The sequence below is a fragment of the Oryzias melastigma genome, linkage group LG11 (assembly GCF_002922805.2).
Source record: "Oryzias melastigma strain HK-1 linkage group LG11, ASM292280v2, whole genome shotgun sequence".
Lineage (NCBI taxonomy): Eukaryota > Metazoa > Chordata > Actinopteri > Beloniformes > Adrianichthyidae > Oryzias > Oryzias melastigma.
In genome coordinates this window covers 10136714-10161985 of record NC_050522.1, presented here as the reverse complement: position 1 = coordinate 10161985, position 25272 = coordinate 10136714, and the positions used below count along the sequence as shown (strand labels likewise).

At 38.1% G+C, this 25272-nt stretch overlaps 1 protein-coding gene and 1 long non-coding RNA gene across 2 annotated transcripts in view; one reads left to right on the top strand and one right to left on the bottom strand.

Moving 5' to 3' along the window:
• The window catches only part of LOC112161694, a 14689-nt gene extending 5201 nt beyond the window's left edge, over window positions 1–9488 (bottom strand). The window contains exons 1-2 of the long non-coding RNA XR_002921937.2: window positions 9287–9488; window positions 8852–9007 (exon numbers count right to left, since the gene is read on the bottom strand). This is a non-coding gene — a long non-coding RNA (uncharacterized LOC112161694). The remainder of the gene's footprint in view (window positions 1–8851; window positions 9008–9286) is intronic.
• The window catches only part of gabbr2 (gamma-aminobutyric acid (GABA) B receptor, 2), a 199458-nt gene that overhangs the window by 170267 nt on the left and 3919 nt on the right, over window positions 1–25272 (top strand). Inside the window, exons 14-18 of the mRNA XM_024297033.1 lie at window positions 13437–13547; window positions 14975–15199; window positions 16799–16981; window positions 17587–17716; window positions 22862–22979. Of these exons, the coding sequence (XP_024152801.1) occupies window positions 13437–13547; window positions 14975–15199; window positions 16799–16981; window positions 17587–17716; window positions 22862–22979 (767 nt within the window). The remainder of the gene's footprint in view (window positions 1–13436; window positions 13548–14974; window positions 15200–16798; window positions 16982–17586; window positions 17717–22861; window positions 22980–25272) is intronic.

The following is a 25272-nucleotide window of genomic DNA, read 5'->3' as shown; positions in this document are numbered from 1 at the left end:
AAACCTAAAATGAAAATGGAAAATAGACAAAGCATATTGGTGCTGAGTTAAAAATTAAATATCGAAAAGAAAATAATAATAGTAATAATAATGTTAAACTTAATAATAACGAAAGAAAATACAAAAAAATATAATATTAAACAAAAAAATCTACTTCATAAAATGTTTTTAAAATTAGTCATCGTATAGCCCACCTTTCAGCATTTCTTGTTAATTTTTGTGTGAAATGGCCACATAAAATTAAAATGAATTGTGATCCTACATGTATGAACCTTATTTTGCATTAGTGTCCGTCATGTTGTATTCTAAAGTTAGTCATTGGAATTTTCATAAATCTGTAGGTAGTTTTAAAGACTGAATATTTACCATTTACAACAACTATAGTGACAAAACATCACATCATAACTAAAAATGTGCCAATCACAAGAAGAAAGACAGCATCCATGAACTGATTTTTCTTCTTTGATGTACAGAACAATATACTTTGTTAAACATCACAGGTATCTAGTTCTAAATTGTAACTAAATTAAAACATGGCCGTTGGTGCGGACAAACGAAATACAGTTGTGACTGTAATGGGGTTGGGGAGGGGGCAAAAGCATAAAAAGTTGTTTTTAGGGCTGCTTAAAGTTGGATGAGAGAGACGCAGTGAGTAGTGTCCAGTTCAGCATCAGAGTGGGACACTTAAAGGGGTTTATGCTCAACAGAAAATATATTCTTATATCCATTGAGTTCACTTCTTTGGTGGTGACTTATGCTGTAGATTCTGGAGTTATTATGGTGATTTTTTTTAAATGTCAAAAGAGTCAATTGAGTCTTTCATTCACGTTTTCATATATGGAAATATTTCTGTTAAACCACAAGTTTTATTATAATTATTTGTTGTTATTATTTGTTATTTATTATTTTTTTCCAAACTGTAAAAAAAAATCTATATTTTTGCCTAGTTTTCCATGCGGCGAAAAATGGGCCGGTTTTGACCATTAAACTCCTGGGCTGAAAGTTGTCACGGACCAATAACTCTTCTGTACATGCACTCAGAAACACACCGTGCAGTGTGTCAGATCTGGAGAAACTTGGAGTTTCTGATTATCTCAGTATTTATTCTGCAAGCGTCTGCATGTTTTATTAAAACATTTCCTCTGAGGTGACAAGTGGACCGAACCCATTCAAGCAAATTACAGAGCTACTTGAGCCGCTCGACAGAGAGGTCGAGGATTCCGGCATTTTTTCTTTTTTTTCCCCACTTGTCTCTGTTTACTTAAATGTCAAAACTGCAAGTCGGCTTCTTTCAGCAACAATTATTCTGAATATGAGGCTTCTGAAACTGAAGCCCACTTCCACGTCTCAGGTGGGATCCCGCTGTGGTGTAATCTGTGCAGCCTCTGCCTTCTTGGCAGTGGCAGCTTTGTCCTTGGGGAGGAGACAGTGGTAGACCAGTGACAGCTGTAGTAATTGATTGTTTAACTTGTATGGATTTCCTGCTGGCTGCTGATGTAGTGGAGGAATGATCAAGCTGGACTGGACACACCGTTATTTCTCCCATTCGCTGCTCAGGAGTCCACAAAATACACGTAGGCTGTATTTTACTTTAAATTCCTTGGAATGTATCTATACTTGGAGCACTTTGGTTTGTTATAGAAGGATATCACAAAAATCAGTATAAGTTGCTATTTCTGCTTTGGCTGCTGTTGTGTTTATCAGAGTCGAGCTTTATAGGTGGAAAAAAGCCCCTGGGAGAGTTTGACTCACCCACGCTTGTGTGTGTTTGGGGGTGTCTTCCTTTCATTCAGAGGCTGTAAGGTGCTGACAGCGCTGTCATTTTAAGCCAATGGCCATGAACTCATTGTGCCAGCTCCTTCAGGGAGCACTGCTATCATGTAACAGCGCTCCATGCCCTCAGCGTAGCACACTGGCCACGTTCTTGTCTCCATTTGCCCCAAACATGTATACCAGGACACGGTGTAGAGATATCTGTACACGTGTTTGTATTTGCAGTTCTAACATCAGAGATGACGCTGGCGCTGATTGAAGTACAGTATTCCCCCCTTAGTCACGGGGGTTAAGGACTGGAGGAATCCACAAACCCCCGTGGCCAAAGGATGTCTGTTACTGGTCCACACTCATCAAAAACACTCCTAATCATGCTTTGTAAAACATTTACTAAAGAGCGTTGGAGAATTGCTCAACATAAACAGATTTTTTTCTTTAGTTCAGAACAAAAGACTGTACCGCTGTGTGGAGATATACCTCAGCAGTGAAGCACCTCCTTCGGACGCAGAAGTTTCAGCACTTTTTACAATGTTAATTACCTGAACATTTTTGTTTGAACTTCTCCTTTAGAGAATCTATGTAACACTGTATGATATTAACAATCTCATTATTTTAATAATACATTTTACAATATGCGATCAGATTCTCCTCCATGTTGGATTTGGACTCCACTCACTGATCGCGTCATCAACATATCATGGGCTAAAGCTGAGTCCCTGATTGGTTGGCACGATGCAAGTTCTTTGCCATAGTTTATTTATTCTAACTCTGGATGCGGTGCAATGCCTAAAACGTGCTGAATCTCCAAACCTCTGGTCGCATCCATACATTCACTTATGATTATAACTTGTGCACAACGTCAAAGGGTTAAACATCTGATATGATTATGGCAGCATTTTAGAACATTAGCTAAATAGGACACGGGTGTTCTAGGTTATCCACCTGTTCAAGTGCAGCTCTAAAAAACTTGGATCAAGGTGTTTTTTTGTTCAGGCTTTTCCTTGGAAACTTACAAATAGTCTTTCCTTCTGTTAGTTTTACTATGTTTGTGGTTTTTGTCTGGGCATTGAGCCAAAACCAGCAAAAAAGGGGTCGTTTTTTAGGTTATCTTGTGTCTTTTTTTACTGAATAATGATCCAGTCGAAAGCTTTTTAAAATGCTCCTTCACTTATTCTCGATTGACATCGTTGCTTTTCTGAGACTGATGGGGATTTGTTTCAACCTGGTACTAAATTTTAACTAAATGATTTGAAAACAATTATCCGTCTCCATTCATGATCACGTCAAAGACTTAAAAAAAAAATCCAAAGACAATGTTGATGGTGTACTTGTGACCATAGCCTTAAGAAATAAGTCGACAGAAGTATTTGTTTCTTCAATATTAATCAGCTGTAGGAGACTTGTGTTAAAAGTCCTAATTGCCTCTTATGTTTTCAAACACACACATTTTCATGCATACATACACTAGCACAAAAAGAAACTGCTTTTGTCTTCTGCAACATACTTTCTCCTCATATCAAGAAATGTCCAGAATTCACTGACAATGTGCAAACTTCATCAACACCTCCTCCACAACTATGTCGACAAAGAAACGAGGCCGTTAGAGTTTCACCCACTGTGCAGCCCCGGCTAGAACAGAGTGCAGATGGGGGCTTTGGTGTTACAACACAAAGACGTCTTCAAGAATAGCAGTCAGTGATTTCCACTTGCAATTAAGTAAAACTAGCCGGCATCACCACAACATTTACATATTCTAATGAGCTCAGTGTTCAGAGTTTACGGCTTACTCTAATGATGCATTTAGCTCTCCATAAATCAGTTAAGGCAGCTCCCGTACAAGCTCAGAGAGCCGTTTGTCTGTCCAGTCATGATTTTAGAATAGTGCATATGTTTTAAAAAAAAACTGTTTTCTATTTTGCTCCTGCTGGTGTTTATGCCTTAATTATTGGTGGGTCAAAATTGACCCGTTTTCAGGTTTTGGTATGTTAAAAGTACGTTTAATTCCTCAAACACAACAACTTTAATATTACAAAAAAATATGTTCACCATCATTAACCAATGGTCTCAAAACTGATACGGGTCAAAGTTGACCCAGCTGAGAATATTAGCAGTTATGTGTTTTAAGTTAAAAGCTGTGCAGATTTGGTACAGATTGTGTACATACGCACACACATCCACACACACCTCTGGTGTACACTCCTGCCCCATACACACGTTGTTTCTCAAGGTTCCACTTGTAATTCGAAGTGGAATAATTTTGGTTTTATGAAAATGGATCGACTTTTTGTCCTTATCCTACTGAAAATCTATACGGGTCAGTTGTGACCCGTAGTATCACAGATGTAACACTTGCTACTTATTCTAAAATTTTTTGATAAGTGTACTCTAATATTAGTTTATATAACATATATTCAATAGTTACTCATTTTATAACTATTGTAAATATTGTTTGTTTTAAGAAAAAAAGGTCAGTGTAGCCAAAAATAATAAACTTACACACTGTTTCTATAGTGATAAAGACAAACAAAGTCAACTATGAGAAGAAAAAGAACATTGGTTGTTATTTAATGTTTTTTATGTATTTTCAGTTAATTATGGAAAAATTGGACGCACCAACACAAAAGACGAGGCCAGGTTACTAACACAACATCAGGGTTAAGAACAACTCTTATGGATGTGGTCATGTGATCAATTATTGAAAACCTTAGAAAAAAGAAATAGTTCATTAAACAATGCTAAAAATCTAAAATAAACTTTTAAACATATGTCAAAACCAAAATGCACTTCTTAGTGACAGAATCCCCTGGAATTACATTAATTGAATACAAAAGTTACGGAGGTAAATAGACTGTCATCAGTCTGATTTTAAGGTTAGATGAGTCAGAAAACGCTCCTATGATTGACACTTGAACATCTTTATTGGAGACAAAGTTTGGTCTATATGATGATAAAATGGACTTTTATTCCCTCATGAAGCACGCCATCTTTGGCCCCTGATGGGGAGCTGCTCGCTGGGAGAAAAAATAGGATTCTTTGACAAATGTTACAGTGCCCTTTCTTCACAAAAAGGGGAACAACAGAGAGAAAAACCCTTTCACAGTTTGATTATGCCATTCCCAATATAGCCCAGTGGGGGTTAGCAGGTCATCGGGCCGTGATTCTACCAAAGGGATTAGTTCTCAAATGGGATTATAGGCTTGTATGAAATAAGGAAGAAAAAGGAGTAGATGCTCAAGCAAGCCGAGGAGCAGAAACTCTTAAACACAGACGAGCACGTTACAGTCAAAATAAATTGTTTTATCTTCATTAGACTGAGTGTTTGTACTGTTTTTATTTTTTTATCCCAGTGTTCTAACTCACTTTTTTTCTCAAATGATCCAGAATATTCCTAAAAAATGCACTTGAGTGAAACTTGCTCCATCAGATGCCCAGGTTGTTAGATAATCATTCATTTAGATGGTGGTCACATACACCGGGAAGCAGGATGGCTGAGGCCCACTTCGCTTTGAGCGCCAGCAGCGTCTGCTGCTCTGCCACTGGTGCCCCTTTGCATGTAGGTCAGCCCGAACCCTCTTCCCTATTCTGCTCCCTCCCCTGATTGCTGTTCTCACACCTCCCTGCATCTCTTGCTCCAGTACTTTGTCTTTTACTTTTTTTTAGAGCTTACCTAACCTGGGTGGATTTTAAATAAACTAAAGGAAGCTGGCACACAGATCTGTCACAGAAATACTTTATAAAAATACATTGGTTATCTATGGAGCCCTGGACATGACATTCAAAACAAACAAAAAAAGAAATTGTTTACTAAAATTAATCATTTGTGACCACTAATTGATATTTTGTGTGGACAAATTAGCATTTTGTGCTTATAAATTGGCATTTTTTGGCCAGTTATAGAATGTTGATGGTATTCAAATACTATTTTGAGCCAAAAAAATATAATTATCAGGCACAAATGCTAATGCTAATCTCTGCCCACAGCATGATAATAAAATGCTAATTTACGGCCACCTAATACTATTTTGTGGACACAAAATACTAAATTGTGGCCACAAAAGACTAATTTATTTGCACAAAATACTAAATTGAGGTCATAAAGTGTTAATTTTTGCACCTGAAATGCTTATTTGTGCCCTCGATATGCTAATAAGTTGCTTATTGTGGCCACAAAATTCCAACTTGTGCACAAAATGCTGATATATGCTAATCTATGCCCACAACATTCTAAAAATTGTTAATGGCCACCAAATACTTTTTAGTGCAAACAAAATACTAAATTGTGGCCAAAAAAAGCTAATTTAATGGCACAAAAGTACTACATTAGGGTCATATAATGCTAATTTGTGCAGCCGAAATGCTTAGTTGTGCCTACAAAATGCTAATAAATTGCTTGTTTGTGGACACAATATTCCAATTTCTGCAAACAAAATGCAAAATTTTGGCTATAAAATGTAAATTTGTGCACATATCATACTAATAAAATGCTAATTTGTGTGCACAAAATGCTAATTTGTGTTCGCTGATTAATATTTTTTGTGTACAAAATGCTAATTTGTTGCCACAAAACAGTATTTTGTGTGCTAATACTAATTTATAACCACAGCATGATGATAAAATGCTAATTTGTGGCCATCAAATACAAATTTTTGCACGCAAAAGGATAATTTATGGCTTAAAAAAAATGCTAATTTGTGCACATAAAGCGCTAATCTGCTCCTGCAATTAGAGTGGCCAGTGACAAAAGCTATAAAATTATGAACACATGAATGTGGTAAAGTTGTAGAAGCATTTAAAATCTGAGACGAACTTTCTTCATGATTGTAAAGCAGCATTGATGAGCGATGAGATAAAAGCATTGACTGTACATGAGAACTGGACCGTGTGAGTGTGATGTCATCCATAAAAAATGGCTTCTTTCCAGCTCAAATAAAAGGAAGTCAATTCAGAATTTTTATGGTAATGGCACAGCCATGTTGGCGCGTGATGAGAGATTGGTCCAAATCAGTCCGAGTTAACGTTTCTATGGCAACCACTCTTGCCTATCATGAGTGAACTTGTTGAAGGCCACACCCCTTCCACTTCAATCACATTTTTTTAAAGTAAGGATTATTTAATTAACATTCATTTATTTTAGATTAGTTACATTTATAAACTGATGGCTGAGGTGCACATTGATGATAACCTATGAATGTTCATATTTAATATAAAAAGAAGTTAATGAATGCAAATCCAAATTTCTTAAAGGCTAAAATAAGACTATATAGCTCCTTTTAGGTTTTGATCAGTAGAAAACGAGCCCAAATGGCTCCTTTACCGTTAAAGGTTGCCGACCCCTGCCCTACAGCAACTACATCATCTTTATCAAAACACATATCCTACAAATACTGCAACTGGGAATGGAATGTTGGCACACAAAATGACCCGCGTCCACGTGTTCGTTCTGGTGAGACTGAGGGAATTTTACATTTCCGCCTTCATTCTTGGCTCTTCTAAAGCCTGTTGGCTTTAACACCGTCAGATGAAGATCCACATCTACAAACAAGCCTAGCAGCTGTAATGATGGAGTCGGGGGAAATCAGAGGCAGGATTTTCTATGTGGGTGGCCCTTTTTTTATTGTACGTTTTTAAGCTTTTGCATGACTTGAAAGGGGCATAGCAGCATTTAATGAGGGATTAGCAAGTGAACCACCAATCAAGTAGCATTTTTCCTCTCATACACATCACACATTTGAGGTTTTTGAAGGTGTTTTCTTCCTTTCAGGGAGCCTGCAGTTTCTCATTAATTCTGTTCAGCTTGAAAATCAAAAGACTTTAGGCTCTTTTGCAATGGATAAGTCATCAAAAGGAGCACTTTTATTATCAATATTGCATTGCGATTGGAAACAAAACTGTCAATTACTATGTCGAGAATCAAGGCTTCACCCTGTCCCACCTATAGGGAGGAGTTTTAAAAAATCTGCCTATATTTGGATGTTTTTTTACATTTTCCTTGCTTCCATTCACTAATCACTTTCTTTTCTCCATCGCTCCATTCATCTGGTTCCATCGCTCCACAGACGAGCTGCCAGCACTTTGTGTGCAGCAGCCCTCCCAGAGTGATCCCGTTAGAAGGCCAATCCTGTGAAAAATGACAGTAAACTGGCACTCACATACTCCCCCCCCCCCAAACTCTGGAGCCGCCTGCCACCTACAGCTCTGTTGCCTGGCAACTTCTTAGACAGCATTTCTCCAGAAGGAGGAGAAAGCTTCGTTCTGCTGAGCTGCCACAGAAAATCTGTTAAGCATTAGATCTCATTTTGTCTTATCGGGGACTTCTTAGTGATACAAGTTTGGTTGGAACTGCAAATCTTTCAGACTGAAGACTAAAATTATGTGGTAAAAGTTAGGCTTTGTGTAAAAATATGGTATGATAGAGGCGTACTACTTTAAAAGACCCATAAAATTGTGTATTTAAAAATTGATAATTGTGCTTTTAGTGTTTTTAACACATTTTTCTCATTATGGAGGACATATTTTAATTTTGTCCTCTGACTTCTCTTTAGTTGGGAACATTTTCTTCTAAAGCATATGAAGGTGTACCACCTCTGAGGGATAGCTACAGTAAATCTGGACCAGTAGGTTCAACTATTAGAATGTTAAACTTGTAACTTGAAAAACCAATATGGTTTAGATTAGCCGGCTTACTTAATTGGACATACATAAACAATACAAAGACACATAACATTAAACATAGAAATCCCAGTTTTGTTTTTAATCTTATGATTTAGATTAAAAGGATATTTTTCTTTAACCTAGGTTAGCTCTTAAGTTCAATGTTGTTCAACCTTTAAATTAGGATTTAGATCTATTTTGTTTTTTCTTTTAGTTTCAGTTCTAGTTGTTCAAAGTTAAGTTCTAGTTGATTCAAGTTCACGTATCAAGTTCTAGTTTGGTTCTAATTCTAAGTTTATTTATTTTATCCCATTCTAAATTAAATTACATTTCCTTCATTTCAGGGTTTTTTTTCCATTGCTTTGACCAACAAGACAACAACTCAAACTGCACAATAATACTTCAGGGGAATGAGGAAAGTTCCTACCAGTTCCAAAGGATGACAAGGGTTGTCAAGTGTCCAGCAGAGGGCGCTTGGTCCTTTGCTACTTCAAGAGGTTCAGGGTTGGCTCGCCATCTTGTTTTCTTCACGCACATGGATCCCGGATTGGGGAGTCAGTTTTTTCGGCACAATCTCAATGGCCTATCATTCCAACATAAAATAAACTCAAATAAGTAAATTAAAATACAAAAGCAGTCCGTAGGAATAAATAAAAACATGGAAGTTTTGTGTTAACCGAACTCTTAAGTTACGCAGCATGTAATGGCGGATGGAATGTCTGGGCGAAGCTTTCACTTTAACGCGCCAAAACTTCTACAACTTAAAACAACATAAATTCACTGCCATAGTCTGCTGTTTCACAAAATTTACAAAAAATAAATATATCAAATTAATTCAAACAAATATTATTTTAACACTCACCAAGTCCCGTTTGGTAAAGAAAAAAATGTTTTCCAGGCCACACAGGTGGAAAAACCAAAAATAACTTCACCACGAGGTAAAAATGAAATAAATAGGTTTCAAACTTTGATAAATTGCGTTCCTCGTCTTCTCCCTCGGGCTGCGAAGCTTGCAATGAAGGCTACGCTCTAGCACCGGAGCTCTCAGCTCAACAACAACCCGATTGGCACATGGACTGCGTCAGCAGGAAAAGACGCATCTTTCAAAATAAAAGTCCATTAACTTGTAAAATAAAATCCAGTTTACAATTTCCCTTTTTCTTTCATAAAACTTCAAACAAAACATAACAAAAGTGAATGTTTAAACCTTCGAACAGTTTTAACCCTTTTTAATGTATATTTTTATTATTTTTTAATTTTATATTTATGTATTTTATTCTAATTTTATACTTTCATATCTGCTTCCTTCTTGGGAAATTCCCGCAGCACCTTTGGACGCAAAAGTTTCATGCTTCACGTAGGTCCATTGTGTAATAAGTAAGGGCGACTGGGGTCGATTGTCACGATGACGTAATGTTTACAACAACACAGGAAAAACAACGACTACAGCAGAAAATAGGTTTTATTTTGAAACATACAAGATACACTTTATCATTGATCATTATTAGCCCCAAGTTAACAAAGAAGTGCTCCAATTCGGCCTCAGCGTCCGGCAAAAATTTGAATCTAACGAAACGGATACGGAGAGCCGCAGAGGCCAGATCACAGAGGTTAAACGTGCTAGTTCCTCTCACACTTTTCAAGTTAAATAAAGACTCCAGTGGCTGCACACTGAACTGCATAATTCTCAACCAACCAAAAGTTTTGAACAGCTCAAAACCAAAGTCACATAAAACCCCCTCAGTCAAAATCCTCAATGGACATCTGCACACATCAACGAATGACAAACGCAAGAAACACTCGTGAATTTTGTATACCACGGACGTATCACAAAAGACTGAAAATACAACTTGTAAATTGTACATAGCAACTTTTAGGTTGCCATTGAACTGTAGACTAAGAGTAAGACCTGACAAATCCAAACTATAAACATTCACGCTGGTTACAATGAAAAATATATTTTTTCCACATTAAGAGACAACAAAACAGCTGCATGATGACATAAAAAATGTTTTATTTTATATTTTTTAAATATATTACACAGTTACGACAGTTTAGTCTCATGTTTGCTAATTTTTGTTATAAAGCGTTCGGAAAACCTATTTTTTAAGGACAAGAGAAGAGTCAGTGACATAATTCCTTGGAAATTTTTCCTTTTTCTGGGAAATTAAATGTCATAGAGAAAGGATCAAAAATAATAATTTTCCAGGTCTTTAAAATATGCACTGCCTCTTTGACATCTTAAAACTAATATCAAATGTAAAGACAGTCAACCTCTCTGTCCCCTCCAGCAGCCTCCAAGTAAAATCCTCTCATATAATAAGGTCAATAATGCGGCTGCCAGTTTATTAGGAGACCATCTTTGCATAATCAAAAACTGATTGAACTGAGCAGACAAGAGAATGTTCCATTAAAATAAAAGTACATCAATCTGGTAAAAGATTGAGCTGCACAATTAAAATCGCAGTTTTTCTCCTTGCTGTGCAGACTCATTTTGGTCCTTCACAAGGGTGAAAATGACACGTCTGTGCATCATCTTCTGCCCACTCCTGTCTCCCCTTTGTGCACTGGTAAAGTAGCACCGAGAGCTGACAGGAAATCAGAAGTCAAGCGGCCTACTGAAAGATGTGAAGGTCATATATCATGGTGATGTAAAGGGAAAACAAGTGTCGATACTGTTTTATTTAAAAACCAAAGCAGTCCTCAGACCTCAAACCGCCCAGATATTTTTAATTTGAAATGTTTAAAGGGTAACCAAACAATAGATCAACTTTTTTTTGGCTGTTGACCTCCAAAAATGGGACTTTAAAAGTGCGGTCTGTTAGTTATTGCCACATTTTTGACAATTTAAAAAAAAATTGTTTAATTCCTGAATTTATAGCCTGAAACTGTCTGTGTGCTGCCCCCTACAGGTTGAACCAAGGTATTACAGTAGAATTTTGTGATTGGTTAACTGGTGTTAATCCCAGAAGTTTCACTGTGTCATGCTCTGCAGCTCCAGTATAAAAGCCCCGCCCATATTTGACTCAGTATTGGTCAGTCGTTATCATGCTAGCTTTAGCATGGCTTGTAGATGTTTTGGCTTCGGTTGTCAAAAATCTACTGACTTGCACAACTTTCCAGAGGAAGTTAGACAACAGAGGTTTAAAGCAATTGGCATTGAATCCAGCAAACTCCTTCCTGGTGATGGGATTTGCAATGAACGTTTCACTGGGATTGCTTGCTTAATATGTTAGCCTTTATTAGCTAATGATGCTAGTAGCATTTTACCACTCAGACTCTGGTCCCCTTCAATCTGGACCATGAACGTCTGCCTCAGGAGAAGGTGGGGGAGAAAAATCCTCAACCTCCACAGAATTTTTTTTTGCATTTTTAAAATCTGGCTGAGAGTGGAGTCATGTTCCGGATGCGTAAGCCGGAAATTCTGGTCTGCTTGCATAGAATTTTCATCGAAAGTGGCAGCTTAAATATGATTTGGTGTGAAAGCACCTTTAGAGTGCTTGAGTTTTGATGATGATGATATGACCTTAACCTCATTTTAATAACTTCATAAATGTTCCAATCTGTATTGTATACATTCTGTATTGGAAACATTGAAAAAAGAGACAGAACCTGACTAATCCAGCAAGAAACTGTAGAGCCACAGGCTATAATTGGCTATGATTTCCATTCAAATGAGCTGATTGGAAAATACTGAACTCAGACTGACAAAAGCAAGAGTCACTTATGCCTCAGTCACAGAGTGGATACTGACTGACCGGATAACCCAAGAACCTGCACAGATACATGTGACAAAAAGCCTTAGGAGCATTTAAGGAATGCGTCGCGGGAATTTTTTAGTGGTCATTTGAAAGACAATAGTAAAAGACAAATTGTATGTGTGAAAATGAAAGAAGAACACATGCTCTCGACATGTACAGGTTCCTCCTTTTGTCTGTTCTGTTCATTTTTGAGAGTACTTTAGATGTCAGTACACAAATACACATAAACAAATACAGTATGAGAAATACTGTATTGTAAGCAAGAAACACTTGAGGACATCGTAGAACTGTGAGTAGTAGGGGTGTGCCAAAATATGGATATTACGATATTACGATACCGATTCTCGATGGGTTCTCACCAAGTATCGATCTTTTATTTTTGTTTGAAGAGGCTGTAAAACGTTATATTCCTTTGGTGAGACGTTCCTTTGGAGGTAGATGGGGGGGGAGGGGTGCACGTTGCACCAGGTACTTGAGATATTTCATTTTTGTTCTTTTGTTTACAACAATTTTGTACTAAGTATTGGCACTGCTGTTCATGTTTACCATTGTCACAGATAATTCAAATTCAGTTGGTGTCCATGCTTGTCAAAGACATTGTGTTGCTGATTTACACAAATGTGTCTGTTATTTGTTGGACAAAATAAGATACAATTTATTATGATTGTGTTCAAGCTAAAAAATAAATGGGGATATATTTTTCCAAAAAATATGTTTTTCTATATATATTGTGAGTTATTAGAGACTATTTTTACCAATTAACGCAGTATCGCGATATCATCGATTTCGTGAGCCATGTATCGCGCATCGCATCGTGTTGAGTTACCCAGTGGTTCTCAGCCCTACTGTGTAGTTTTGCCCCATGTGTCTTCCAGACTCTGGATTGCAGTTGAACCCGTACTCTCTAAGCCTTTGCTTCATGCTTTGCTCAGCAGGAGTGAGAACAGAGATGTGACTCATAAAGATCTATTGACTTTCAATACACTCCCTAATTTGACTCTTCAGTCACCAATCTGATCATATGTGTAAAAGTGGATAAATGTAAAAATAAAATAAAGGAGAGCAGACCAACTGTGACAGAAAGGACACGTCCTCTCATGAAGGTCAGACCCTTCACACCCATCATTTGAAGGAACCGCAAACTGTCTGTGCTGTCTTTATAATGTGATCCAACTGCGAAAGAAAAAGAAAAATGTGGGGGAATTGTTTTGTATGTCTAACGTTGTTCTCTTTTGCTTTGGTTTTCAACAGGCAGACCCCCAAGGTCGTGACCTTGCCATCCTACCCTTTCTGGAGCACTGTGAGAACACCCACATGACCATTTGGCTGGGCATAGTCTATGCCTACAAGGGACTGCTGATGGTAAGAAAAAGCGACATTTCAAACCATCATACTGAATATGACGCCTACATAAACACACATTTGAACTCTGTTCTGATTTCATACAGTGACTTGCACTGATCTGCTTTTCATGTAAGGATTATTTATCAAAGGTCTCTTCATTTTTTTTTCTGGTTCTGAGTCAGCACCACAGTTGAATGCTTTTGTACTGTCTTAAAACCTAATTAAAGCAAATGATTGGAAAACAAAATCCGAAGAAGAAAAGTCCAGTGACTGAAGAAAGCAAAGGTCCCTTGTCTGAGTCCCTGAAAGCCATTCAGATTTAGCGCTGCAGGTTCAAGCTTCCAAGCTAATGTTAGAAGTAAAGGCATTTTGAATTTTTAACAAAATACACACACTCAAGAAGCAAGTGAATGACTTAGAACAACACTACAAAAGCAATAACGTAGTAATCACTAGACTAAAGTTTAAACCACGGTCAGATGCTAACACAAATAATGCTAGCCATGCTATAGACCTGGCAAAAGAGACCAGCTCAACTAAACGACAGGCAGAATCTTTATTAGTCAATCAGTTTGTTAATTCAGATTTAAAAAATGACATTTAAAAAAAGATAGGACTTGTTAGAAAATACACAAGCTCCCTGCTTCGCTCCATTCTGATGAATCCACTTGTAGACGACTAGATCCATGTACGTCTTTGTTTTCCTCGTCCAAGCTGGTATCTGGATCAAAACTGGAAAAGACCATTTTTGTTGCTCCGCTAATGTTAAGCTACTTTCACACCAGCCTCAGCAACGTCCGGTCACGTTCAAGTGACCGCTTTCAATAAAAAGTCTACGTATATGCACGTAGACGCATGCAGGGCTGGCCCTAGGGCGCCCTCTGCTGGAGGCAATGATTTATATATATATATATATATATATATATATATATATATATATATATATATATATAATAACTACTGCTGCTCTGCAGAAACTATGTACTAGAAAACAGACTTTTTTTAGATTTGGGCTAAAATTAGCATAATCATAATTAAAAGACCACTGGTAACACTTTAAAAATACATCAAAAGATGATCAGAGTGGGACTTCAAGCCAAAACGTTGCAGGCAATGTAGATTAACAGAATCCCACATGTGTATGTATGAAGAAGAGAAGTAAAGCTACAAGTTTCTCACACAAAAATGGACATTTTGAATCTTCCTGTACTCATATTTGATGAGCACACATCTTTGTGACTCCTGTAACTTGTCTTAACGCCTGTCATTATCTTTCGTTTAAACTTTTTATATTTAGGTAAAGCACTTTGTGTGCTGCATAGTAAATTATACAGCTGCTGCTGTAACTATTTCACCATTTTGCTTCTAAATGACAACACAGAAAACCATTAGTCTTTCCCCCCTCTGTTTTTGTATCCAACCTTTTGCCTTGTCCTTCCTTGCAGTTGTTCGGCTGTTTCCTGGCATGGGAGACCAGGAACGTGAGCATCCCCGCTCTGAATGACAGCAAATACATCGGGATGAGCGTCTACAACGTGGGCATCATGTGCATCATCGGCGCCGCGGTGTCTTTCCTGACCAGAGATCAGCCTAATGTGCAGTTTTGCATCGTGGCTCTGGTGATCATCTTTTGTAGCACCATCACCCTCTGTCTGGTCTTTGTTCCCAAGGTCAGTTTTTTCTGCCAGTTCCGACATCATTGTGTATCGACATTAATACTTATGAGCATGTGATTTTTCCAACACTTTCTCACTCCCAAGTCGTCACTTAATGACGTTTGGTTAAGGGCCGCCTCCCTTTTGATGTTTTGGGTGTCCCTATCTCATTGATTTGTGTCATGGTGGCTGTTCCCATTAAATCACGGGTCTCCAACCTCAGAGCTGCAACCGGAACCGGTCCAGTACCACGACGCAGAGCGCACCAGTACCCAGTGCTTTATGTGGGATGGTACTGAGTACCGGCACTTCTAAAAATAGCTCTTTAGTGTACCGCCAGAAGTACTGCCGGTACTCAGTAGCAACACAAAATCAAATACTCAACTCGAGTTATTAGTTGTTTTTTTTTTTTTAAGAAAAGAAAGACATAATTAAAGTAACAATCAAGATTATTCAATGGTAACACATAGAAAATAGGACTTCTTTTTATTGATCAACATATACATTCAACATTATCGGCATTTCCTGTTGTGGTCCACTTAAAGCACTGTCGTTACCCAAACCTGGTACCAGTACCCTAACCCTAACCCTGCACCAGATGCGGAGCACGCCGGTACCAAAACCCGGTACCAGTACCCTGACCCTAACCCTGCACCAGATGCGGAGCACGCCGGTACCAAAACCCGGTACCAGTACCCTGACCCTAACCCTGCACCAGATGCGGAACTGGACGCAGTATCAGACGTGGTACAAGTCCCAGACCCGAACTGGTACCAGATGCTGTATTAGGCGTGAACCAGATGCAAGTCGGTACTGGGTTAGAGTTAGGGTACCAGTACTGGGTTAGGGTACAGGTACCGAATGGTCTCGAGGAACAGTCCACATCCGGTACCACATCTGGTACCATGTCCTGAGGGTTGCGGACCCTTGATTTTAAGAACAGCCAGCAAGTCAAAAAATTACGAGTTGCTGACACCCAAAATGTCAAAAAGTGACGCGGAGGGTCCTTAACCTAACGTCAATATGCGACGACTGGGGTTGAGAATGTACTGGTTTTATCTTTTTTTTTTTGTAAATTTGCAAACATTTCTGCAACTCTGATTTTTTTATTGTTTCTTATTGAGTTTCATTTTTTAACAATTTTAATTTCTGGAAATTCCTTTTTTGTCAAAAATGATTTATTTTTTTATTTTTTACTGTAACTTGAACAGGTCGGTACCATGGGACATCACTGACTGGATGATGACATCTGTCCATCATTCTAATATAAAATAAGTGATATGCTTCATACTAATCATTAAACCTTTTAAGTCTGGAGACATTGAAGATGCATTTGAAAAAATTCAAATGCCATGTTCTAATCAGTGACGCCCTGTGGTACAAACCTTTTCAGGTTTCTTGTTGTGTTTTGTTTTTAACATCTTCTTGAAATTACTTTTGTTTTCTTTATATTTCATTTCTTTTGTAATTGTGTTTTGGAATTGTCTTTTAATTTCTTTTTATTTTTTATTTTTATGATCTTTAAAACATTTTTGCTTTGAATGATTTGTTGATGTGATTGACACTTCGGGGCCACCATACATGATTGTTTTTGTGACTGATCGTCTCTTGCAGTTAATCACCATGAGAACAAATCCAGACGCAGCCACTCAGAACCGGAGGCTAAAGTTCACTCAGAACCAGAAGAAAGAGGATTCAAAGACCTCTACCTCAGTCACCAGCGTCAACCAGGCCAACACGTCTCGACTGGACGGACTTCAGACCGACAACCACCGCCTTCGCATGAGGATAACAGAGGTCAGAGCCAAACCTCGACTCCTCAGTAATCATCATTCTAAAGGGCAGGACAGAAGAAGTATGGAGTGGGTAGAAAGGTTTTTTAATGCAAAGAAAAGAAAGAAGAGATTTGAAATGTAATTAAATCAAAGGTACGGTGGATGAGCAATGAAAGAAAGAAGATCTATCTTCACAAAAGCAGAAAGCTCTTCTGCAGGCAGTTCATTTGGAAATTTCCATCAGTGATTGTCAGTCATTTGGTTACCTCTCATTACAATAATTGTCTAAAGCAGGTCTGGTCACTGCAAGAGATTGCTGTGCGTTCTTATTGCTGCATTTTATAAAATTGCAGAGTGACAGTGAATTTAGTTTGACTCTGGCTGACATTTAGCCATTTTCTATAGTAATCACTTTAATTTTCTTCCCCATAACTGGAACAGAATAACCCTCCGATGATGCACACGGACATGTTTGTGTCAAATAGAACTATTTATTTTGTCAATCTTCTGTTTTAGTTTGAAAACTGTGACCTTTTTTAATATTTCCTTAAAAAAAAGCAATGCTGTTGAAGTACTTTTGCTTATACTAATTTATTTAATAAATTACTTTTTTGTTTGTTCAAAAAGCTGGACAAGGAGCTGGAGGAAGTGACAATGCAACTGCAGGATACGCCGGAGAAAACTCCTTTTATTAAACAGAACCATTATCCAGATGCCAACAACATCCTCAGCATAAGCAACTTCACGGATGGCAAAGGTGAGAAGCTGGATGCAGGCTTTAAAAAGAGTAACTTCTTAACAAAGGAGAATATAGCTGCAAAAGTTTAAAAAATACTTTAAAAAACACATTTAAAACAATATCCACTCAGTCTCTTTGTAGAACTTTATAGGTTTTATTTGAAACAACAAAAAAGTGAATAAATAGAAGGAACATACTTTTTTTTTTCCTGTTCCAAATCCTCTTCTGAAACTATCTTTTGCACACCAGATAGTATCTTTCACACACCAGACAATATCTTTTGCGCGAGAGATAGTATCTTTCACACACCAAATAGTATATTTCACACCCCAGATAGTATCTTTCACACACCAGACAATATCTTTTGTAAATTGGTGTTTGATCTAACTTATGGTAAACTATAAGATGCAGTACAGGGCGAATGAGCTCAACCACCACAACAAGAGAAGGAAAACAATGAAATACAAGTGACATCGGAGAGGGGATGGACTATGTGATTGATCTGGCTTCATCCTGGACATTGTGACGTTTGCTACTTCTACTTGCATCATTAGTTGTTTCAACCCAGAAGCATAATGTTGCATTAGAACAAACCGATGTACAGTGCAGCATGTATGATGCATGAGCCAGCGTGGGGTGGGCTCTCAAAAGCTAGCAGATCTGTGAGAGTTTACAGATTAGTGCAGCAATTTTCTCCACTCAGAAAAAAATCCAGAGTCACATAACTAACTGGATGTGTCCCATGTCTATCTGTAACTGTGCAGTCCTGAAATGTTTTTATTCATTGTTCAGTGTGGATAGAGCCGAGAGGAAAACATATTTCTCGTTGCTTGAGATGCTGAAGCTCGATTCTTGATGGTGATGAAAGTGGGTTTTGGATAAAGAGAGGGAGAAGCAGAGCCATAAATATCTTAGTTAAAACTCATGCATAAGCAACCATCTGTCAGACTGTTGACCTTCTCTTTATATTTATCTTTCAAGAAAGCCCAAATAAAAAAACTGCTTCCAGTTTAAATTGGCACCAAAATATTCCACATTTTTTATAAGACAGACAAACGAGCCAAAACACATTATTTACATCTTGTTTGAGCTTGCCAATTGGTGATGTAAACACAACTACTGTCAGTTGGTTGTAGATTCAGTTAAGTAAGGAAGCATGTGGGCTTGAAAAGATGAATCTACAAGTTTTTTCTTGAACGAATACTTTTCTGTATTCTATTGTCAAGAGACGGTCACTAATCAAGTCTGAGGTTGCAGGGTCACACACATATACACACCTAGGGGCAATTTAGAGCATGTTTTTGGACTGTAGGAGAAAACCAGAATGTCTGGAGAAAACCTACACATGTACGAGGAGAACACACAAAGTTCACACAGAAAACAGGGTTTTAAAAAGTCTCAACCACTTTGTGTTGCGATACTGGACCGGCTCTGGTTCATTGCCCGGAGATTGCTGATTTCTGATTTATGTTTATGAGTGGGGCACGCCCAAAATGTCAAAAAGTGACACGAAGGCGTCTTTAACCAGACATCAATATGTGACGACTTGGTGTTGATGACTGAGGTTCAGTGGGTGGAGCATCTGAGAATGTGTTGGAGTCATCCGCACATCCTGATTGGTTGATGCAAATTCTTTGCCAAAGTTCAGGTATTTGAACTCTGCAACTTTTGCTATGCGTCACAACACGACAACAAAAACACACTGTTGCTAGACCCCCATGCCTGATGCTCAATAGACTTCACAATGCGTTAATGTATTGACTTAACATGGGAACTGATGGAACTGCTGCACAAATCTTGATTTATGACAAGTAGATAGTTTATTTACTTAAAAATTATTTAGCTTTTTTTTTTAAGAGACAAAAAAAGCAACACATAAAGTCATAATGGAACAGGGCAAAGAAGAAAAAGACCTCATTAAAAAAGTTCCGACAATGTAAATATTTTCTCAGGGTAATTTCTATCACGGTTAAAAGTCATTCACATTTTTTTTTTATTTGCTGCTGTCTTGAAAATTCATAGTAATCATGGCCTGAATAAATTGGTGACTGTAACTTGAGAAGAGTGTCAACAATGATTACACTCACTCAGAGGAGATGAGAAGCAACATTTTGCTTTTATCTCTTCTTCTAAATGACTTTCTGAAAACGTGCCAGCCCAGGGAGACGCTGCAGGGTTAGTAGCTGACACTTTTCCTGACCACTTTGCTGGGAAGACTTTTTCAGTGTTGATGATCTTCCCAGCCAATCACATGGCAGCAGTTGAAAGCATGTAGGCACGCGGACATGGTCATGATGACCCAAGCATCAGAGTGACAGAGTAAAGAGAATTTCAGAAATTGCTGAACTACTGGAATTTTGTACAGGCGGAAGTTACATTAAAGTGACAGAACAGCAGGAGAATGAAAGTCAATTCAATAATTCGTTTTCCTCTTGTGATGATCAGCATGAACTTTAGTCTAAAGAGGCTTTATAAAGAGTTTTCTCTTGGATCGTCTGCTTTATTTAGAAGGTGAAATTTGGTTTCATTTGGTTTGTCTAAACTGATCCATCTTTTGAGGTGGTATCAGTTTGATTCCAATTGGACTGAGCTCCGGTTCAGTCCAGTTTACTCAGTCTGAATAGTATCCATGGTCGGAGTGGAACAACTGGACCAAAACAGCCACCATAGCTGGGGATTATGGGATGTTAACAGAGTAGTGGAGCAACAACTCGTTGAAACAATTTTTAACATGATACACTTTTTTCTCACAGTTATCCCAACAATCTATGTCACTTATCGTTGAGCTTCTTTAATGACATCTCTCAGTAACTGCCTTGCAGCATGCCTCCTCAGTACCAAAGTAGCAGTAAAAAGTCTTGTGCCAGACGTTGATACAGACATTCAAAATTGGTCTGTGAAAGATGAAGTTTGAATGAGTGAACTATCCCTACAAAGATTGCAAAGTGCAGGACTTTTACAGTTTCTGCCTATTGTTGCTTTGCCCCGCCCTCCTAATTCCTGGCCAATGACCGGAGAGATATTTAGTCACATGGTTTTTTTTACAAGCTTCGGTTCGGAGTAGAAATGTTTGGTTGACGGCAGTCTGAATACATACCAAATGCAAGCTTCAGGGCTCGATCCAGACCAAGAGATTTTTTCAGTCTGATTATACCTGTAGTTTTATTTTTATTTATCTAATTTAAATTCCATTTACTAGACTTTCATAGTGTAAATGCAGCATAAGACGGCAGGTCGTAATGCCTTTACTCTACGTTGAACTTGTTTCTGTGTGGAGTTGGCATGATCTTTTTGAGCATTCATGGGTTTTCTCCAGACTGTCCAAAAACATGCTTCATAGGTTGATTTGTGATTCTGAAAGTTCCTCCTAGGCGTGAAAGAATGTGATTGACTCTGTGTGGCCCTGTGATGAACTGAGCTGGGATAGGCTCTAGTAACCCTATGACCCCAGAATGGATGTATGGATGGATATTTGCTTCAGTAGACTGTCAGTAAATTCTGACAGATTCCTTAATGCCATTATTTCATGGGATTTAGATAGACTAACTTGTATTGTCAAGACTTACAGCCAGTGCACTAGATCACTTGTGCAGTTTATTTTTTTCCTTATTTTCAATTGAGTTACTCAAATATATTTCAGAATAATTATCCATCCATTTTTAGAACCCGCTGTATCCTTGTCAGGATCGTGGAGTTGCTGGAGCCAACCCAGCTACTGTTGGGCGAAGGCCGAGTACACCCTGAACAGGTCACCAAAATGCTTCTGACTCAACTTTGATTAAATTAGGCAGTGTTCAAAATGCCCTGGAATAGCTCAACCAAATGTCCAGTGGGGGGAAAAGAGCGCTGATATTACAGAATAGGGCCAACAAGACTCAATGAATCTGGGACATGTATGGAACTTAAAAAAAGAGTATTTCTTTACCCGCCTGGTGTAAAAGAATCTTTATAGGTTCTCAAGTTGTGACACCTAGTTTTGGATGAAACAGATGCAAAAGAATGCTGTCAATTGGTTTCTTTAACTGACACATTTTTCAGAACGGTTGGGACTTGACAAATTTACAAATATCTCAAGTTTTACTTTAACACATCTTGGCCACAATTGTCATAGCAAGAGAAAATACTGCAGTTAAAGACCTCCTCCAATGAAAATTGTGTTTTTGGTTTTTAATCATGTTCTTACCTTTAGGCAAAGGTAGGATTTGCCGGGCAAAGCCTTTTCCCTGCTGGGACAGGCTCACTAGCCGGGCTTTTTTGACGATGTCCAATTTTTCCGCAAAAGTCCATCTTAAGAATGATGTACGCAATTAATCCGCAACTAAATCAACTTCTTCGCCTTCTTCTATTGTTAATTGCAAAACAGCAAGTTATTCAACCAAAAATCAAGTGCAGCTACTGCCTACAGCCTGAAGTACAGAAGCACGAGAAGTACAAAGTGCGAGCTTTTGGTGGTGTGAGGTTTTACCATCCAATCAGAGGTGATTAGTTTGTCTTCTGCCACCATGAAGCTACAGAGACACTTACTCAAATTTCTAATTGGCTGAATCAATGTAAATGCGTTTAATCCAGATATGGATATCTGATTTAGATAGTTCTTTTCTGGTAATTTTATTCTTTCACTGAAGGCTTTGCAGGCCCAGATGGTACACCACTGGAGGACATATATAAAGAAAATTTAGCTTAAATGAGTATTTCTGAGTATTTCTCAGGAGCAGATGAAAAAATGCAGTTGGAAAAAGCCTGTAGTTTCAACTGAGCAATCCTGATGCATCCACTTGGAGACAACTAGATCCATGTACGTCTTCATTTTACTCATCTGAGCTGGCGTCTGGATCTTAACTGTATGGCTAGATAGCGCCAATGTTGCTCGCCATTTTTGTTGCACTGCTAATGTTAGCTTGGGTTTGTGAGGGGCTGTAAGCTAGCAGGAGAAAGTGTAGACAGAAGGATGGCGGGAATTGGGCGGTCTTCTTATTTACTTGTGCCACCCTGCAGAAACTATGTCGTAGAAAACCATAGTTCTTTGATTTTGGTGGAAGACAGCACATTCGCTTAAAAGACGATTGGAGTGGGACTGCTTCATTAGGCATCCATAAAAGCGAAGAAACAAAGTAAACAGGATTTCTGACAGATGATCAAACTTTTAAACCTGCTCCCTTGCAGATGGAGAGAAGTCGATATTGAAGAACCACCTGGAGCAGAAACCTCAAGCCCAGTGGGGGTCCATGGATCCTTCTCGAATAAACAGAGGTCCCCTGGAGGATATCAACTCTCCCGAACAGTGAGATCTCCCATTTTCTTAGCACTACTACTACTACTAGTACTACTTCTCCCTCCTTGTTTCTTTTCTTCTTTTCTGCCAGTTTTTTTTAATCAGAAGTCACGGAACATGCAGCACAACCATGAGCAGCTCTTGGGCGGTTGCTCTGGCAACAGATCCATGTGAAAGCATAGCTTTGTACTTCTCTCTCCCACATCCATCAACATACTCATATCCATATTAGCATGTATGTAGGCTACCCTCTTAAAATAATGCAGAGTTTATTCTAACAAATGAGCACACATGGACATCGCTGATTTGATTTTCCAACTTCAAAAGAAAGATATCCTGGACAATTAAAGCAGCAAATGCCCATGCCACTTTACTCATCATTCAAAAAGATTTAACGTCAAAGGGTTTGGGGTGGGGGGTTCATGCATTATTGAGTCGTCTGCACTGGTTGGAGCTTAAAGCTAAATGAATTAAGGACAGCTGACAAAGAAAATGCAGTAGTTGGAGCAGAGAAGATACTGGAATAAGACAGAAGCTATTTAGACAGAAAAGTGAGGAGGTAGAACCTCACAGAGGCTTATGTAACCAGTGATTTACAGCTTGCATTGGGAAGCAGCTCTGAAAATAGACAGGGAGGAGAAAAGAAGTAAAGGAACACTCAGAGCTATTCCCATGGCACATGAATGTTTGATCACATGCAGGGAAGAGGTAGCAGGAGAGAAGGTAAAAAGAACGAAGAGACAAATATAAAGACGTCAGAAAGGAGCCATAAGTAGTAGAAGCTGAAGTCCAATATTTAACATTATATTTCCAACATCATCCACCAAGTGCATGTAAATGTAGCACGCAGCATCCGTGTCATACATGAAAGCCCAAACATTAAATAAAGCCTTTCATAAGATACAAAGTTAGTCTTTGACTTCATCGTAAAAGAGATTTGACTAGGTCAAAAACCAGTCCTGGTTTTACACCAATTATTATTGTTCTGACTTTCTTACTGAACAAACTTAATTTTCATTGCTTACATTTTGTATTTCCATAAGTATTTTGTTACATATTTTATTTGAAAGTGGCTTTAGGAGAGGAAAAGTTGGAAGATAATACCAAGAATGTGTCAGATGATACCAGAAACTGAAAACAATGTGCTATTAAAGATACAAAGGTGCCAAAAAGAACATTTTCTAAAATTTGATTTGAGCAAAACTAAAGAAATATACAATGCTTCTATTGTTAAGTGTGTAAACTACTTTGTGTAGAATGTATATTTACACCCAATTGTATCAAAATGCCTTCAATTGTGTTTTAGAAAGCAACGGTGTCTGACTTTATGTGTCACTAACAAGGTTGGGAGTTAGCATAGTGACAGTAACTTTTACTTTAGTGGTATATGTTTTTTTTTTTTTTACCACATGTCAAGTGAGTAAGCTAAAGCTAAAGCTGCTAATGCTTCTAATGTGGCCAAAGTATAGCATGCTAAAACAAGTTCTAGAGTTACTATGAACGGTACTCGATAGCTTTGCATGTTAGCTACATTAGAAGCATTAGCTAATTAGCTTATTCATAACACCTGTAACTCCCAACTTTGTTTACAACATATAAAAAACAGACTTAAGCCACTAAAGCAAACACTATTGTGACTATGCTAACTCCCAATCTTGTTAGTAACTCAAAAAAGTCACACACTGTTGCATGTTAGCTACATTAGAACCATTAGCATATTCATAATACCTGTAACTCCCAACGTTGTTTACACTGTATAAAAAAGCAGATTTACACAGCTCAAGCAAACACTACAGTGACTATGCTAACTCCTGACCTTGTTAGTAACACATCAAACAAAGGTCTAACACCATTACATGTTAGCCACGTTAGAAGTATTAGCATATTCATAATACCTAGAACTCCCAACTTTGTTTAGAACTTATAAAAAAGCAGACTTACACTGCTCAAGCAAACGCTACTGTGAGTCTGCTAACTCCCAACCTTGTTAGTAAAAATCCAACACTGTTACATGTTAGCCACATTAGAAGCATTATCCTTAATACTTGTAACTCCAGACTTTGTTTACAACCTATAAAAAACAGACTTACACCACTTAAGCAAAGGCTACTGTGACTTTTCTAACTCCCAACCTTGTTAGCGACACATAAAAAGAAACAGTCAGACACTGATACATGTTTGCTGTGTTAGCATATTTAAAATAACATTTCCCCAAACATTTTGACAGAGCGCCATTTACCTCTCAAAATCAATTTGACAACAGTGAGCACAGCCAGAATTAATCCTTCCATAAAATACTCCA